The 18912-nt window shown below is 36.6% G+C and overlaps 4 protein-coding genes across 4 annotated transcripts in view; 2 read left to right on the forward strand and 2 right to left on the reverse strand.

Annotated features, from left to right (window-relative positions):
- Positions 1 to 18912, reverse strand: part of LOC115226337 (zinc finger protein 271-like) — a 478512-nt gene that overhangs the window by 302420 nt on the left and 157180 nt on the right. The window lies entirely within an intron of this gene.
- The window catches only part of LOC118768553 (zinc finger protein 239-like), a 225563-nt gene that overhangs the window by 93869 nt on the left and 112782 nt on the right, over positions 1 to 18912 (reverse strand). The window lies entirely within an intron of this gene.
- The window catches only part of LOC115226522 (gastrula zinc finger protein XlCGF17.1-like), a 371227-nt gene that overhangs the window by 52986 nt on the left and 299329 nt on the right, over positions 1 to 18912 (forward strand). The window lies entirely within an intron of this gene.
- LOC115226591 (zinc finger protein 728-like) overlaps positions 1 to 18912 on the forward strand; it is a 73131-nt gene that overhangs the window by 37390 nt on the left and 16829 nt on the right. Inside the window, exon 5 of the mRNA XM_036515147.1 lies at positions 17216 to 18455. Within this exon, the coding sequence (XP_036371040.1) occupies positions 17216 to 18455 (1240 nt within the window). The remainder of the gene's footprint in view (positions 1 to 17215; positions 18456 to 18912) is intronic.

Genomic DNA, 18912 nt, shown 5'->3' on the forward strand with positions numbered 1-18912 from the left:
CTTTAAATACGTTTGTAAATTTGATTAGTCTTCTTCATTTATATATACCTGGACAATACTTCAAATGTATATATATATATATATATATATATATATATATATATTTATATTGTATAGAGGGCATTGTTACACATAAATGCCACACGCTAAGAGGGGCATAAGTCATTACTACCAAAATTTAACGAATCATACCGAATGCAGCTCTCGAAGCAAAACATTTAAAAAACTGAATTTAGTTCTATATCACCTGTCATTTCGCAATTTACGTATTTAATACATTAATTGCGAAATCACAGGTGATATAGAACTAAATTCAGTTTTTTAAATGTCTTGCTTCGAGAGCTGCATTCGGTATGATTCGTTAAATTTTGGTAGTAATGACTTTGAAAGTCCCTCCTAGTGTGTGGCATTTATGTGTAACAATGCCCTCTATACAATATAAATAAATATTTTCAAGTGAAAAAATTATTTTCGGATTTTTTCTCTTATGAGGTTTTTCATGCTAACTACCTGATAATTTCTTGTTAAGATTCCTTATTAAGATTTTATCCTTAATTGTTATATATATATATATAATGTGTGGTGTGTGTGTCTATATATGTAAACATATATACTATTGTTTTATTGTTTTCATTTACTCATTTCAGTCATGCAGCTGTGGTCATGCTGGAGCACCACCATATATATATATATATATATATATATATATATATATATATATATATATATATATTATATATAGACAGATAGATAGACAGACAGACTGAGTTTCTTACTTAAAAGCAATTTCCAAAGTCTTCTCCTTTCTTCGGTGGGGTGGAGGGTGGAGGGTGTATCAGCTTTCTTTTCACGCAGTCTTCATGTCAGCCCAGGTCTTGATGGGTGTGTCACATCCCTACACACACACATTAGCATGCAGGTGTTTGCACACACGCATACATATATGCACACACATACACATGAATAGAAATTGCAAGAGGTCAAAATAATAAGCAAAAAAAAAAGAGAAAAAGGAAAAAAAAAACCGGTTGTTGTGCATTATTGAATGAAAGGATTAATACCTGCTGAATAGAAGAATCAGGTGAGTTTTATTTGAAAAGATGAGATTTAGGTCAGCTACAATGTCACCTGTGTTTATGTCTAAGTAAAAACATACGTAAGAGTGAGTGTGTGTGTGGGCAGATGTGCTTGGGTACACATTTACTTATACAGATGTCATTGTGACCTAACCTGAAAACAATTGTTTGAAATAAAACTCACCTGATGTTTCTCTATTCAAAAAGATTTAGTCATTTCACTCAATAAAGCACAACCTATTTTTTAGGTTTATGCGTTTGTTTTCGCAAGATTATCCATGTTTCTGGCCCAGTCAACTGAAAACAGGTAGACACCCTACCACCACCTCAATGGCCAAGAATACCCTTATGGACAAGTGGAAAGGGAGGATCAGAGGCATAAGGACCCCTGAAAACTATGACCAAGTGAAAAAAATGTCACCTGATAGCTGCGAGTACCAAAGTTAATTTAAAGGGTCAAATGTTTAAGTTCAATAAAAAAAATATGTCTCCTTGTCAATGAATGCCATGTATGGAGACTATCTTTGTCTAGGTATTTCTCCTGCAGCTGCCTTACCAGAAATATAGCATCAATAGTGCTTCTCCCTGGCAAAAACCCAAACTGCATCTCATCTAAACTAACTTACTCCCTATTTAGTTGGGCTATGTCGCTCTCCGTGGCTTTCCTCACCTGGTCCAACAATTTCATACCTCTGTAATTAGTTTTGTCTAATGCATCACCTTTACCTTTGTAGCAATTGATTATGGTGCTGCAACACCAGTCATTGGGTATGACCCCTTTGCGCATCACCTGCTTGACTATACATGTGACTAGACTACAGCCTACACCACCAGATATTTTAAGCATCGCAGCAGTGATTCCTAATGAGGCAGGAGCTTTCCCTGCTTCCATACCCTTAATTGCTTTATCTACCAAGGTACTGTCAATTTGAATAGCTGATCCCTATGTTAGGTCAACATTTGGCACACTTTCTCCCATTGAGGAACCATTTATAGTGGCATCTCCAAGTCTCTCTCTTTGCAGCATCATTAAATGCAAGTGGCCCATCATCCATGCAGACACATTTCTCTCTTTTGACATCACAATTCTCTCTCACACACTGTCTTGCAATATGAAACACTTTGAGTCTCTGGTCCACACAAGAAAGAACATTGGCAAATTTTTTTCTTACCTGCTTCCGTTCTGGCTAAGTAAACCTGTCTCCTAGCTTCCCTTCTGGTGATCTGATACAGTTCCCTGCTTCCACCACACTTCCAGTCCTTCCATGCCTGTTTCTTTTTTCTAATGACCTTGCCAACTACATTGTTCCACCACCATGCCACCTTTGATCAAGTGGGCCTTTGCATCAGCCACAGATCTGGTCAGTAGCCCGCAACAGGTTGTCCCATAGGAACCTTCAATTGTCCTCCAGAAGTGGTGTCACACTTCTCCTGTCTCTTTTATGCAGTCGTGTATCCCTCATCTGTAGAAGTTGGTAGGCTGCATCTAGAGTCAAGGCTTTACCTCAGAAATAAGTTTGTCATCTGAAAATTTCTTCGCCTTCAAAAAAGATTTCATGGTTGGAAAGAGGTGGAAGTCAGATGGTGCGAGGCCAGGAGAGTAAGGATTTCATAACCACAGGAGTGTGCTTCCATCTGGGCAACATGTGTTTTGTGAACTGAGTTGTTGTCTTTGAGGAAGCAGACTCCTTTGGTCAGCATGCCATGCTTCTCTGCTTTGATGGCATCCTGCAATTTCTGTGGCAGAGAAGCATGATGTGCCCCATTAATTGTGGAGCCCTTTGCCAGAAAATCCATCATCACTAATCTGTGCTGGTTCAAAAAGATTGAGCATCACCTTGCTTGGTCAGGGCTGGACACGACCCTTCTTTGGAGGTGATGAGTTATCATGCTTCCATTGTTTTGACTGGACTTTAGTCTCAGGATCATAGTGATGGACCCACGCTTCATCCTGTGTGATAAGTCTGCTGAAAAAATCCTCCTCATTTTCTTGACACATTGCCAAAAGGGCCTTGGAACAATTGACCCATTCCTGCTTTTGAAAAGATGTGAGCATCTGGGGAATCCATTGTGCTGATAACATGTACAAATGGTTGTAAATGAGTTTTTTCCCACAGATCCTTATCTTATCTTCACTTTTTGGGTTAGTTGCCATAATGTTCTGTGGTGATCCTCCAAAATGGCAGCTTCCACTTTATGGATGGCATCATCATCAATGGCAGAATGTGGTTGTCCAACAGTTTCCACCAATGTCCAGCCCCATTTGAATAGGTGATGCCAGTGCTTGACTATGTTGTATGATGGTGCATCGTCACCATAAGTGCTTCTTTCATCTCATCAAAAGTCCCATTTGGTGTACGACCTTCCAAGTATAAGAACCTGATCCCTGATCTGCATTCAACTGCCTCCATTATAACAGCTTAGTCCACTTCAGCAGCCGCAAAAGACAAACGAATCCGAGTGGAAAGCTGCAATTTACAATGTGACATGGAGAGACATGTATGATTATACCTGTACAAGTTCCGTTTCCTGCAATAACTGGAAGTGGGTGGGTGAGGGAACATCTTTAATGAACACCCCTCATATTTTTGTTAAGCCTTGTATTTATTCCAGCGATCCTTCATTATATGTCCTCCTCCCTCTCTCACTGTTTTCTGTCTCATTCTGCTCTCTCTCTTCCATCTCCTATGTTTAATTTCAGAGGGAGATTTTGATGTTATTTCTAACAAGCTGAGTCACAATGCTAATATTTCAGTATAATGTGTGATTTAAAGGGATTTGACTGCTATTTCTACAAGAGAAAATATCAATACAACTATATACACAGATATACAAAAAGCGACTCCCTGCCCTCAGAAAGAATAGATTTTTTTTTCCTGATTTATGGAGAATGCTAGAAATTTTAAGGGGAGGGGTTGAATCAACATTTACTAAAAGTGATCTAGCTACCAGATAGAGATCCTCTATGACCTCATATATACATGCATTAGAAATTACACTGTAATTAGAGCTTTAATTGGCTGGTAATTCCAATGAGCCTTCCTACAATGCAGTTAATTTCTTCAGACATAACACAGCATGGTGTGTGATTTTAGGAGATTTGACTGCTATTTCTAGAAGCATATATGTATTAATATAACTATATATGATATATATTATTGTAGTTATAGTATGTGTGTGTGTGTGTTCATATGGCAGCGTGTTGGCAGAATCCCTCACATGCCAGAGGAAATGCTTCACGCCATTTCGTAGTTTCACATGGTGAGTTCAAATTCTGGTGAGGGTTGCTTTGCATCCAATCGTTCCAGGGTCATGAATTGAGCACAAATCAACTAATAGGGTCAATGTAATCAATTAGGTGCCCACAATAATTGCAGTCCTTGTGCTAAATGTAAAATGAGAATTATTACATAATTAATAGATGAATAGAAAGATAGAGAAGGAGAGAGTGACAGAGAGAGAGTGAGATGTTACAGTATGTGTATGTGTATAAGCCGGTGAGGTGGAAGAATCGTTCACACGCAGGGTCGATGGAGTCAATTGGCTGCCTCTACTAGAATTTCAGGCCTTGTGCCAACAGACAAAGAATAATCATATATGTGTATGGTAGAAAATGGTGGTCTCTGTGGGTGCCCTGGGACTGAATGTCTATACGGAGGAGAGCTGCAAGGAAGGTATCTGATCCTAAAATGCTGTGAAGAAGAGCTGATAATAGATAGACAGACACACAGAGAGACAGGTCTGTGATTTAGAGAGACTTGGCTGCTATTTCTTGCTGCAGGTCTAGTGTCCATTAAGCATTGATACATGAGATATTTAAATATTTTTCTTTCTGCTTCTTTCTATATTTTGTCCATGTCGGAATTCTGATTGAAGCATCCCATATAATCACTCATAACAGTTTTGTTTTTTTTCAGTTTCCAGGAAATCTTGTTTTAATATTTTGAAATCTAAAAAATGGACAGTCTGGACTTTGTGCTTAAATCCCAGCAAAAGACCATTAAATGAATTTATTTAAAGATAGTGAAAACATCAATACGTAAGAGTGAGAAACAAACAAGGAGGGTATCAAGTGGTCATGCGATATGCTAAAAATAACAGCTAAATAGCCCTTAAAAAACACAAAACTATCTTTTCTTTTCACTTTTGCATAACTGTATCAATTCCTGTGTTTAGAACAAATTTACAAAACTCTTCTAAAAATTCACAAAAAGGAAAAAGTTATGAGGGGTTGTTTGGGGTGATTACATCAAAATTGCCCCTTCTCTTTCTCTGTCTTCATATACATGTTTGCTAAAGTCTTGCTGTTGTTTCTAGCATGTGAAGTACTGCAGTTAAATGGACCTGTTGTTCATTTGTTGAAAGACAGCCATAGAATTTATAAACTGCAGTTAATTTCAGTAGGTTGGAGGGGCATTTGGCTGCTATTTCTAACAGCTCTAGCCTTCATGTACAATTCAACTGTCACTGGTCACATACATAAATATGTATGAAGTTATGTTAAGATACAATGGTGTTATTGGAAGGGGATTTGGCTGCTATTTCTAACAGCTCTAACATTCTTTAACCTTTTATACATCATGAATTTAATTTTCTTTCTTTGGTCTTGATGGTGTGTGGTGGGTGTGTGTGTGTGTGTGTGTGTGTGTGTGTGTGTGTGTGTGTGATATTGTTGGTGTTGTTGTTGCTGTCATGTCATTTCCCCCAAGCTTGTTGATCAAGTCAGTGAATGCCAGCTACAAATTTATTGTTCCACATGTGATTTGGGTGAGGTTTACCTACTTTCTCTAATAGTCCATGCTAGTGGTGGTGGTCATGGTGCCTGTCGGAGGGAGAGGATCGTATTAGTGTAGTTATAGCAGTTTAGCCCCAACTCAACCCTGATCCATCAAATCTAGAAGCCAAGACATTCCAGCCATGACATACTATTTGGACTAACTTTACACAGCATCTCACCAGACAGTGAAAAACATTAAATACCAGTAATACGTTGTTACCATTCTGCTCACGTAATTATTAGGTTTTGGGGCACTGAGTAAGTTCTGGGCACTGCGTTACACTAATTAATTAGCTCACTAATTAATTAGCTTGCATTATGTGCTACCTCCTCTCCACCTCACTTCTTCAATGCAGCATATATCAACACACCTCCGTTCAAGCAATTCAATGATCTCGCCAGATCTGCCTTTCAGTGTGCCAACGTTGAGGGTGCCAACCCTGAGGGTGTGGGTGTGGGTGTTATTGGCCCTAGTAGCGTCATGGACCTGAAAAGAAAACTCGCGTTTGGCAGGATTCATAGACAAACAATAAAACTCAAGTTCAAACTGCGTACACAACACTAACATATCTTGCAATGAATGACCACTACCTTTTATGGAAGGAGGTGGGGGTGGCATAAGACTTTGAAGTGTACAAGGGAGACAACAAGGATGAGAAAATTTAGGATATCCTGTACCGGTGGTGGGGGTGGGAGGGCTGGTGCACCGCGAAAACTAGCAGCCATGTACGCACGCCATTCCTTTCTTGGAGAGAAATACTTATTAGTAGGTATAAAATACCTAAATTTGAGAGAGAGATAATTTTGCCTATGTATGGGAGATGCGTGAACTATATTTATCTTAGCGATAAGGAGCTATAAATTATAAATACATTTATTCTATATTTAACGAGACGTGAGGCTGATCGATAAGATTAGGGGCGAGCTATAGGATTAAATATATATTTAACACAAGACATGAGACAACGATATATTAAGATGAACTATAGAATTATATGTATATATAAAAACACGAGGCGTGAGGCTGAAATATACAAAGTCATAACATAATAGAGATAAACAGGGCTAACTAAAGATCAAATCAATATATATATATATATATATATAAATTAGTAAATAAATGGCACAACTAAGTACCGATATTTACTGGAAATAGCAAATGTAAAAATACGACGCTAATGTGTAGCTTCACTGCGTATGTATTAGCAAAAATGCATGTGTGCAACAAACTAGAGCAAAAAAACGTCTTACCTCCAGGGAGAACATCTGAAAGATGAAACACCCGGAAAAGGACAATGTGGGACCTGCAGGTTTCAGGTTTTACAAGATATGTCTCTCACCCATATTTTGTTTTACCTTCATCAGCCAAGCATATACCAAGACGAAATCTACGACATTCGCTATTTCCAGTAAATATCGGTACTTAGTTGTGCCATTTATTTACTAATTTGTGTATTTTTTCCCTCACGGGCTACTTTTTACTGGAAGGCGATACTTTGTATTGCATTACTGATATATATATATATATATATATATATATAAAGGTTCTTTTCTTGATCTTAACTCTCTGTGGAAAATATTTTCTCTCCATATATATATATAAGAGAGATTCTATTTCTCTGTTAGTTCCAAAAACTGAAAATAAAACCAGGCACCATCACTATGATTTTCTTTCTTCTCTATCTGTCTATTTCCCTCTTTCTTTCTCCCTCTTTGTCTCTCTTCCTTTGTCTCCTTTCTTTCTTTTTTTCTTTCTCTCTCTCTCTCTCTCTTTCCCTCACTAAAACAACATACACACACACACATAAAACAACTGCTGGCATACATTGAAGTCTTTTAAAAAATGTCTGAAATATTGATGGTAAATATTTATAAGAAATAGTTTCAGCTGTTCCTGCCTTTGTCTGTTGAGAAAATGGAAAGCATTCGATGGAACTGAAATTCATGCCCCTGTAGGTGATGAGGAATTTAGCAGGAGGACGAAGATCTGTGCAAAAAATGGAGGGAGTGAGAGAGAAGAAGAGAGGGTGAGAATGTGAGAAGCAAAAGCAGGAAGGAAAGAAACAAAGCAAGAAAGCAGCGAGGATGGGTTCTTTTCAAACATCTCAGCATTTACATCATAAATACAAATGTCTGGAACAATCTGGAGTATAACCAGCTGAAATTGCAAAGATAATCTGGAACTCAACTGAGGAAAGAAAACTCCCAATGACCCGTCCTTGTTTTGTTGTCCCCTTCTTGTATCACCTTTCTGGATGTTTTGCGTTCTTGTCCCAGTTTTGTATTTTTAATATAAAAAAATAAAATAAAGCAGTGTACGTATACTTTTGATCTCTTGTATGTAGGTATGTATATATATATATATATCTAAATTTTGTATGACTCTATTATTCTTTCCTTCTTTCTGTCAGCCCCTTCGCACTTACTTCGTTCATTCCCCCTCTCTCACATTTCCTGGCCTTCTCTTCATGCTCACCTTCACTCCTCTTTCTTTCTTGGTTCGACTACCATCCGTGCAACATCTATATTCCTCCCTGTGCCTGTCAAATCTTATGACCCTGCCGTAAGGCTTTACTTCCACACATGCCAGCTTAATTTAATTCGTCCTTAGTCGAAAGACACCTCTTGTTAATGTCTTATTTGTATTTCTGTACCATTTCTCCATTTTTTTTCCGTCCTTGTTTTCGTATACATTTGCTTTCTTCCAAGGAATCTAATGCTCTTAGCTTAGCTTTTCCTTGGGGATGGCCAGATTGGAGCAATATGGAGTATAACCAGCCGAAATTGCAAAGATAACCTGGAATTTAACTGAGGATTTCCAGTTCACAGATGTCTTGCAGTCTTCCCCCAGTAGATTCCATTCCTTCAACCTTGAAAGAAGTTCAACTCCTGACTTAGTAAGACCCAGATCCCTGATTAAATCATCTAGCTCACTCTGATTTGGAAAGTGAGGCTCTGAAGTTGTTCATGGTACGAAAGCTTCCGCCATTTCTTGGCTTCTGCTACTTGTTGACTCTTCAGATGAAATATTTTCTGGTGGTAGTGGTACTCGTAAACTGTCAGGTGCTCTAGATGATGGTATGTCTGGATACTGAAGAGCTCGTCTTCTTTTCACTTTTCTGTACTTTGTCACATCGATCATACAAAAGTAACAGTCATCGTGATGGTTCTTTGGCTCTCTCCATACCCTTGGAATGGCAAAAGGCATTGACCTTCCTGTACCTCTTAACCATCATTCTAGAGTAGACTGGCAGCTTCCACATATCACATGTGGGGGCCCATGGTTTGTCCTGGTCACCCATGGGCATTCCGAAATAGTCTGTACGCTATCCACAATTTGGCACCTTTCACGATCTTATGTAACACCTGCTTTTTTCCAATATAATAACCACACACATAGCAAAATGTATCTGGAGAATTTTTACATATTCTAGAAGCCATCCTGAAAGTAGCACAACTTAGTAATTGGTCTGAAAGGGAAAAGTAGACATACATTAGTTAGCGGAACATTATAACAATACCAAATATATAATAACATTGAAAGTTGACATTTGTTTTTTAACTGTTGATGAGACACAAAAAATAATTTCAGTTTTGGAATCAGCAGAAAAAATAGATTGATAAACAATAAAAAAAATGCAATAAACAAATTTTTTTTGAAAATTGTTACATTGTGTAATTGATCTTTTTCTTCTTTCAGTCAATGAAATATTTTTTTTAACTGATTTTGATTTTAATATTAAACTTTGTATATAAATGGAATTGTTCTGGTGATTTCATTTCTATTTTATATCTTGAAGCAAACAAGAAGAATTGCTTAAATATTAAACAATTTGGTGACAACATATTTTCTCTCTCAGCACATCTATCCTACATAAACATTTTAATGTGCAATGCATTAAATATGTTTTCTCACCATCTTCAAAATTATTTATCAGATGGATGGCTTCTGAGAATTATTTCACATTGTCTGCATTTATTATAAACTCTATTACAAACTAACAACAAAGTCCCCAAAAAATGCCCTTAAAAACATATTAGATAATAACACATTGGTGAGGACATGGCTAGAATGTCTGACTATAGGGTGACAAGATAAGAATTAACTTTCATCAACAGAAGCCATAATTTTAATTGATTTTAAACAAATATATTTGTTACATTTCAAATATAATTTTTATAAAAATAATTTTAATATTTCAACTTTATAAATTGTATTCTGACATTATAAAAGTTAAACATCCTATTAAATTTAAAAAGATTATATTATTGATATATTTTTATAAATTACATTTAAATATTGTATTTGAAGGAATAGTCTATGTTATAATTTGGTAAATTTAGAAATATTCTTGGAGATTTCTGTGGAATTATCAGCTTGGTTGAGGAATAGAATAGTGATGGATTTTTCTTGAAGTGTATATTTGTGGATGAGAAAGACATGAATAATAATTGAAGAGAGGGTGTGTCATTTATAGAGATAGGTTAACAGACTAAATGGTGGTGGTCATGGTGAAGTAGAGATTTCAAGTTATGTATGTAATGTGTGGCTGATGTGTTTTACTCCTTTAGTTATTGAACCATGACCATGCTGGAGCATTGCCTTGATGCATGTAACTGATCGTATTAGCATCGGTATTTCTTTTTAAGTCCGGTGCATATTTTAACCGAATCTATTTGTGGATCAGCTAAATTAGGAAATGGAGTTGATATTTTAATTAAACAGTCAGTACTAATGATTAAATGATGGAAAGAATATATATATATATATATATATATATATATATATATATATATATATATATATATAAAGTGAGAGAGAGAGAGAGAGATACACACTTGTATACATACATATATACGTTTTAGATTTTATTTTTTATGGAAAATTCAAAGTTTGTAAATCAATTTTACAGAAATATAAGCTAAGAAATCAAATAGGTACGTAATTGTGTCTTTATTTTTGTCCCACTAACATTGCTTGACAACCGATGTTGGTGTGTTTACATCCCTTTAACTTAAAAGTTCAGCAAAAGACACCAATAGAATAAGTACTAGGCTTACAAAGAATAAGTCCTGGGGTCAATTTGTTTGACTAAAGGCGGTGCTCCAGTATGGCCACAGTGAAATGACTGAAACAAGTACAAGAATAAAAGAATATATATATATACATATATACACGTACACTATATATATACACACACCACATGTTATATATATACATGTTTATGTAAAAACGAAATAAAATGTTGAAGTTGATATTGAAAAGGAGAGAGGGAATGAGAGAAAAAGAGAGAGAGAGAGAGAGAAGAAAGTAAAAGAAGAGAAGGTCATATGAAGGATATAAAATAGGAAAGGAAGGGTTGTTATCATTATTATTAATTACTATTATTATTATTATTAATTACTATTACTATTATTTGGGTGGTGAGCTGGCAGAATCGTTAGCATGCTGGGCAAAATGCTAGGCAGCTATTTATTTGCCTTTATGTTCTGAGTTCAAATTTTGCCGGCATCAACCTTGTTCCTTTCGGGGTCAACAAAATAAGTACCTTTTGAGTTCTGGGGTCGATGTAATCAATTTACCTGCTCTCCAGAACAAGCTGGCCTTCTGTTAAAATTTGAAGCCATTATTATTATTATTATTATTATTATTATGACTCATCTGCCACTACATTCTGATTTCAAATTCCACCAAGGTCAACTTTGCCTTTCATCCTTTTGGGGTCGATTCAATAAGTTCCAGCTATGCACTGGAGGCGATGTAATTTACTAGTCCCCTCACCCCAAATTTCAGGCTTTTTGCCTATAGTAAGAGATTGTTATTATTATTATTATCATTATTATTATTATTACTATTATTATTACTATTATTATTATTATTATTATTATTATAATTACTGTGACGTACTGGCAGAATTGTGAGGATGCAAAGCAAAATGTTGAGCGGCATTTTGTCCATCTTTACATTCTGAGTTCAAATTCCACCAAGGTTGACTTAGCCTCTCATCCTTTTCGGATCGATAAATTAAGTACTAGTTGAGTACTGGGGTCAGTGTAATAGACTGGACCCTTCCTTGAACTTGCTGGCCTTGTGCCAAAACTTGAAATCATTTTTATTATATTAAAAAAAACATAAAAGAAATCATTGCTGTTGTTGTTGTTGTTTTTGCTGCTGCTGCTAATATTATTATTATTGATGTTGTTATTGTTATAGTTATTGATATTCTTCTTCTTCTTCTTCTTATTATTATTATTATTAATGTGATGAACAAGCAGAATTGTTACAAAATGCCAGACAAAATACTTTGCATCATTTCTTCCAAGTTTACATTTTGAGTTCAAATTCCACCAAGGTTGATTTTGCCCCTCGTCCTTTTGGGATTGATAAAATAAGAACCAGTTAGGGGCTGGGGGGGTGACATAATCAATTAACCCCCCACACCCAAAATTTCAGGCCTTATGGCTATAGTAGAAAGGATTATTATTATCTTCAAAATATTACCAAAAAAATTTGGGGGCATGGCTGTACAGTTAAGAAATTCACTTCACAACCTTGTGGTCTCAGGTTCAGTCCCACTTTGCAGCACCTTAAAGAATGAACTTCTTCTAATGTTCCAGGTTGATTCAAGCCTTGTGAATGGGTTTCCTACATGGAACTGATAAATCCTATGGTATATACATGTGTGTGTATATTCATGTATGCATATCTACATTTGTACTTGTATGTGTATGAATGTATGTATGTGTGTGCGTGTGTGTGTGTGTGTGTGTGTGTGTGTGTGTGTGTGTGTGTGTGTGTGTGTGCATATGTCTGCACATGTCTCCTTGTCTTGACATCTGCTGCGAATTATAAACAAATGTCACGTCAAACAAACAGAGTCGTTTGTTTGCAGTGTTCCACCAGAAAACATATCCAACCATTGTGCTGTTCATGTTGGAAGAACTTGGGGACATATTCTCTTGCTTGAAACCAGCTGAAGATTGGTGAGCCTCATCGAGTGTAGTCATAGACTTGACTGAGTGGCACTCACAAGAACCTGGCAAGAAACAAAACAAAATTATGAGAGGGAAAATACAGAGAAGAAAATACATCACCTCGAGTTCACTGCTTCCTGTAGCAGAAACAGCTGGAAGCTAATGAAGGTGTCTACGTAACTCTTGTTCTTTTGTCGTTCATTGATTCATATCTATAAACATACATAGACACAAATATTTATACACAGGTATGTGAAAGTATATTCATATATTTACATATGTCCATTTATGTATATCTGTATGTATGTATATATCATCATCGTCATCGTTTCCATGCTACCATGGTTGGACAATTTGACTGAGGGCTGGTGAACCAGATAGCTGCACCAGGCTCCAATGTTGATCTGGCAGAGTTTCTACAACTGGATGCCCTTCCTAACGCCAACCACTCCAAGAATGTAGTGGGTGCTTTTATGTGTCACCGTCACGGGGCCAGTCACGCGATACTGGTAACGACCTTGTTCAAATCTTTTACACATGCCACCGGCACAGGTGCCAGTAAGGCAATGCTGGTAACTATCAAGCTCGAATGGCGACTTTTATGTGCCACTGGCACGGAAGCCGGTTAGCCACTCTGTCAATGATCACACTAGCACAGATGCCAGTCATCGGATTTGATTTTGATTTCACTTGCATCAACAGGTCTTTGCAAGCAGAGTTTTAGTGTCCAAAGAAGGGAAAGGGATGCATAAGTGGGCTGGTTACACCCCTGGCATAGGCCACGAGGTTATGGTCTCATGTGGCTTGCCGAGTCTTCTCACGCACGGCATATTTCCAAAAGTGTCGGTCACTAATCATTTCCTTGGTGAAGCCTAAAGTTCTTTGGTGAAGCCTAAAGGTCATGCTTCACCACTTCATCCCAGATTTTCCTGGGTCTACCTCTTCCACAGTCTCCCTCAACCGCTAGGGTGTGGCACTTTTTCACACAGCTATCCTCATCCATCCTTGCGACATGACCATACCAGTACAGTCGTCTTTTGCACACCCCATCTGCTGCTTCTTAGGACCAATATTTCTCTCAAGGTACTTACACTCTGTCGAGTATGCACACTGACATTACATATCCATCAGATCATACTGGTTTCATTCCTTGCGAGCTTACACAAGTCCTCAGCAGTCACAGCCCATGTTTCACTGCCATGTAGCATGGCTGTTCGTACACATGCATCATACAGTCTACCTTTTACTCTGAGTGAGAGGCCCTTTGTCACCAGCAGAGGTAAGAGCTCTCTGAACTTTGCCCAAGCTATTCTTATTCTAGCAGCTACACTTTCAGCGCACCCTCCCCCGCTACTGACTTGGTCACCTAGGTAATGGAAGCTATCAACTACTTCTAGTTTTTCTTCCTGGAATGTGGCGGAAGTTGTTTTCTGCGTATTTTCAGTGTTTATTGCACCCGAGCATCTGCCACATACAAAAACTATCTTCCCCATTAGCCTTCCTTTGATATTACTGCACCTCTTATGCGTCCATAGCTTACACTGAGTACATCTTATAGAGTTTTTACCTATGCCTCTACTACAGATCGGGCAGGGCAATCTACCTGAAGGAATTTGTGGTTTGCTTGCCTTCCCACTTATTAGGACTTTGATTTTAGCTAGGTTGACTCTAAGGCCCTTTGATAATATATATATATATATATATTAATATTTAGCAGAAGTAACAAAGTGACCCAAAATCCGAAAGTTTCATTTATTAGCACTTATCAAACTGGTTCTTTGGAGGTATATTCCCAGACCTCCAAACACCAGTTTGATGAGTGTCAACTCTCGAACCTTGAGTCCCTACTGTTTTGCCTCTATCACCCCCACCTCTATCTTTCATCTCTCAATCACTCTCTCTTCTTCTTTTTACTCTACTATCTTACTGCTGTAACAAAGATTGGCAGTAAATCTCTTCTCTTCACTATTCTTCCAATGAAACTAGGGATGTTACTGGACCTACCTGGGTCTCTCCCCAACACTCAGCCACTTCTTTTCATATATTTATTACCCTAGATCTCTCACACATCCCAAGGTATATGTGAATCCCAGAGATTGAGGGAAACCTTTAGTTTTGTCAAGGACATGGTGATTGTCTCTAGCGATGGTGCCATAAGATGCACCCAGTGCACATTGTGCAGTGGTTGGTGTCAGGAAGAGCATCCAGTTGTAGAAAGAAAACCAGAAAATGTAACTTCAGACAAGATATTCTTTGAACCATCCAACCCATTCCAGCATGGAAAGTGGGGGTAATATGATGATCATCATACATACATACAGATGTATGGATGTATAAATATACATATGTGCATCCTTGTGTATATATTATACACATTCATTCTATCATATATATGTATGTGTATGTGTATATTAATACATACACAATTAGATTAAAGTCTAATTATTATGAGGGGTTTTGTAGGTTTTTCTTCCCCAAAATAAACCAAGTAGAATGGCACAATTGAAACATAAACATTAATTCCAATTTAATTTTACAATTGAAATATTTGCAATCATCTGCTTTTCTCTTTATAAACTTTGTTGTCAACAACAACAGCAATAACAACAACATATCCTTATCCAGCTTTTCCTAAAAATATGTTGTTTAGTCCATGTATATTCAAAGAGCTGACATCCTGAAGAAGGATGATGATGATGGGTCACCAGAATGTCATTAAACACCCCACCAATATTTCCTAATCCACCTCATTAAACCCCTAATACTTCATAATAAACTACACCAAGTTATAACTCCTCACCTAACACAAAACAAAACACACTTCACCTGCCAAACCCCTTTTTCATACAAACACATCTTTCTCATTGCTACCCAAACATTGTTCCTGAAATTAAAGATAATTAAGATGAACCTAACTTTCATTAATTGGGCTTATTCATTAACCAATCTTTATTATCTCAATCAGCAACAAATAATAACGATCCTCTCAACATGCTGTCTATCAGTGTGATTATATGAAAGCCCATCTTTGGATAAGCTTTCCCAATTTAATCAATGTTGTGTATGATAATTGTGTGGATTATATTGAAATGTCGAGAGATTTACAGCATTTGTCAGGTTAAGAACAGTTTCATCTCCAGCATTATTGGTAATCCAGGTAAATATGATGTAAACCAAGCCAACCATGACTGTCACATCATTTCCAGTGCATATAATTATTAATAATACTTATATTCCTGATTTGTAGGGACGTGGTATTTCATTATGCAACCATAAATTCCTGTAAAATATATTAAATCGTTTTAGAAGTCAACACCACATTCTACTTTGTTCGCTGTGTTTTTCACATTATTCTATTGATATTCCATAGAAATTATAGTTGGCTCTGATTTTTAGCTAAAACGTTTCCTATCCAGATGTCGGATGTAAACAAACAATGAGATAAACAATGAGAACATACAACAGATGTTTTTCTCTTTGATCTCATTGTTTGTTTCCGTCTGACATTTCGATATGAAATGTTGTAGCAGGAAATCAGTCCTGGCTATAATTTCAACCAATAATATCTGTAGAAATAACCTCAACAAAATATTTATATTCCTTCTTATTACAAAACTTTTCACCATCACTTATATTCAGTCAATAAAGATAATGGTGTATTTATATCTTCAAGTTTTATTTCTAATGATTATTCCATTGAAAACAGTTTAAATGTTTAACTTCACTGTCAAATAAACAATTTGTTTAATATATTTAATGAAATGTGTGTTTTCCTTGAAATTCTTTGAATGAATCAAGTAAATATTATTTTATCAAAAGCTTTTCACAAAACTAATAAAGTTTTCATTTTATTTCAGCTTTGCTGTGAAAATTAGTGAATTTTGAAGAGATAAATTGTATTCCAAAGGAAGAAAACAAAATCCAGAGAAAAGAATATATTTAACAGAAAAAGGTAATAATTCTATATTCATAAAATGGCGAAGATTAATGAAGAAAACAAAATGTTGGCTCTCATTCCTGCCACAGTCTGTGATACAACAGCAATTTATAAGGAAACTACACCAATTCTTCCCCAAATATTACATACACAAAACACAAAGAAAACAGAAGAACAGGAAAGAAAAGACACAAAGAAATCTAAAGAACAGGAAAAGTCCATGTTACCAAGTTTCCTTCATATTGTGACATGTTACCGAACACGAATCAAAACAGACCACATCAATACGTTTATAGATTATGTAAAGGATAAATGTAATCACATGGACTCTCTGGGTTTAAATGGATCTCGAATTTTAAGTAATATCAAATGGAAAATGCCAAGATTTCTGGAATTTGCAAAACAAAATAATGATTTTGTTCAACAAAACCTTGATTTTTTTCAACAAAGACTCTTTGACATTTATGTCACCTGTAACCCATACAACCACAAGACCATTGAACCACCAAAAGTAACCACAAAATTTCGGCCTCTTCGGCCAGTTGTGACCAGAGAAGTAGAGATTGAGGAATCTGGTGAAGACTTAAGCAACCCAATATCCAATATCGTTGTCATACAAGGGGGTATTGTAACATATTCCCGCCACTGTATGACAATATGTTGTATAACAAGAGACGGCAACAGAAACGATGTTCGTTGCTCATCTTCTGTCACTGATTTTACTAGAATCAGTCAAGACACAGTCCTCGCCACCCTCCCATTTCGAAAGATGATTCTTATTATCAACCCTTTAAGTTTTGAAATCAAAAGAATTCAGCTAGGATTAATCTTGGTTTCTTATTTGGAACATTCTACGCTTATAGGTGTCGAAATGTTTGGTCAGACCATATACGTCATTGACTGGGAAGAGGATAGAATAAAATACGAATTCATAACCAAAGAAACACCTTCAGATATTGCTGTAGGAGCACAAAATAAACTCTTAGTATCCTTTTCCAATATTAACAGGGTTACCTGTTACAATGTGGATGGCCAGCAGTTATTTGAGGTGGATACCAATTCCCTGGACATTCCAAGCCACATCTCTGTGTACCAAAACCATTTTTATGTCCTCCAGGGACATATTATTTATCGGATATCAGGTACAGGTGCTGTGACAACAAGAGAAATCGGCATGAAATGCCGCCATATTTCTGTTGGCAAAGAAAACATTTTTGTAACCGATTATTTTGATGTCCTTCATATCATTGGAACAAATGAAGACTTTTGGCCCAGGCAGTCATATAACCCCCAGCTATGGACCCCAACATTGAACAACTATATTTATATTGAGGATTGCAACAACATTACTAATATTCTACCTATGTCTACATCTTCTATATTAATATTCTACAGGAATAATAAAGCTATATTATTCACTGAGACTGGAGAAATAATTAACCAAAATAATTCAACTTTCCTTGAGATTCCTTCTTGCTTTTGTAGAATGAATTCTAAAGGATTTCTGGTGTTTTACCGTGAAAACAAAGAATTTCAGTATATCACATGCCCTGGGCTAATGAAAGGCCCTTTAATGAAAGTCCATACTGATTACATTAAACTATGTCATGTTGTATCAAATAAGTGTCTGGCTGTGACCACCACTGAAAACAAAAGCGAGGTCCATATCCTTTTGATCCACAAAGATAAAGTTGACATTGCAGAAATAATTTCTCTGGGACATCATAATGTCAGCATTGCTGCAACTCCAATTAATTTTGTAGTCGTAGATGGAAGCAAAAATAAAATAGTATTTTATTCCACATGTGGTGAAGAACTTTTTCAAAAATACCTTCCATTCTATGGCTACCCTCATCACATCTACTCTGATAATGTTTATTTCTATGTCCTCTTCAGGAGACACTCTATTCTCAGATGTTACGATCTATATGGAGAAATGAAATGGCAGTGGGAACTGCCTTTCCCTGTTCACCCTCACATTGCTGTTTTCCAAGGAACTCTTTATGTCCCGGACACTCAACTCAACAGGGTTCTTCTTTACAAGTATCAAGACCGGTCGTCTGGCTGTTGTTTACCCGCAAAAAATCCTTACATCAGAAATCTAAACCTACGACTCAAAGAAAAGGAGAATGACCAAAAACTTGTTA

The sequence above is a fragment of the Octopus sinensis genome, linkage group LG30 (genome assembly GCF_006345805.1).
Source record: "Octopus sinensis linkage group LG30, ASM634580v1, whole genome shotgun sequence".
Classification (NCBI taxonomy): domain Eukaryota; kingdom Metazoa; phylum Mollusca; class Cephalopoda; order Octopoda; family Octopodidae; genus Octopus; species Octopus sinensis.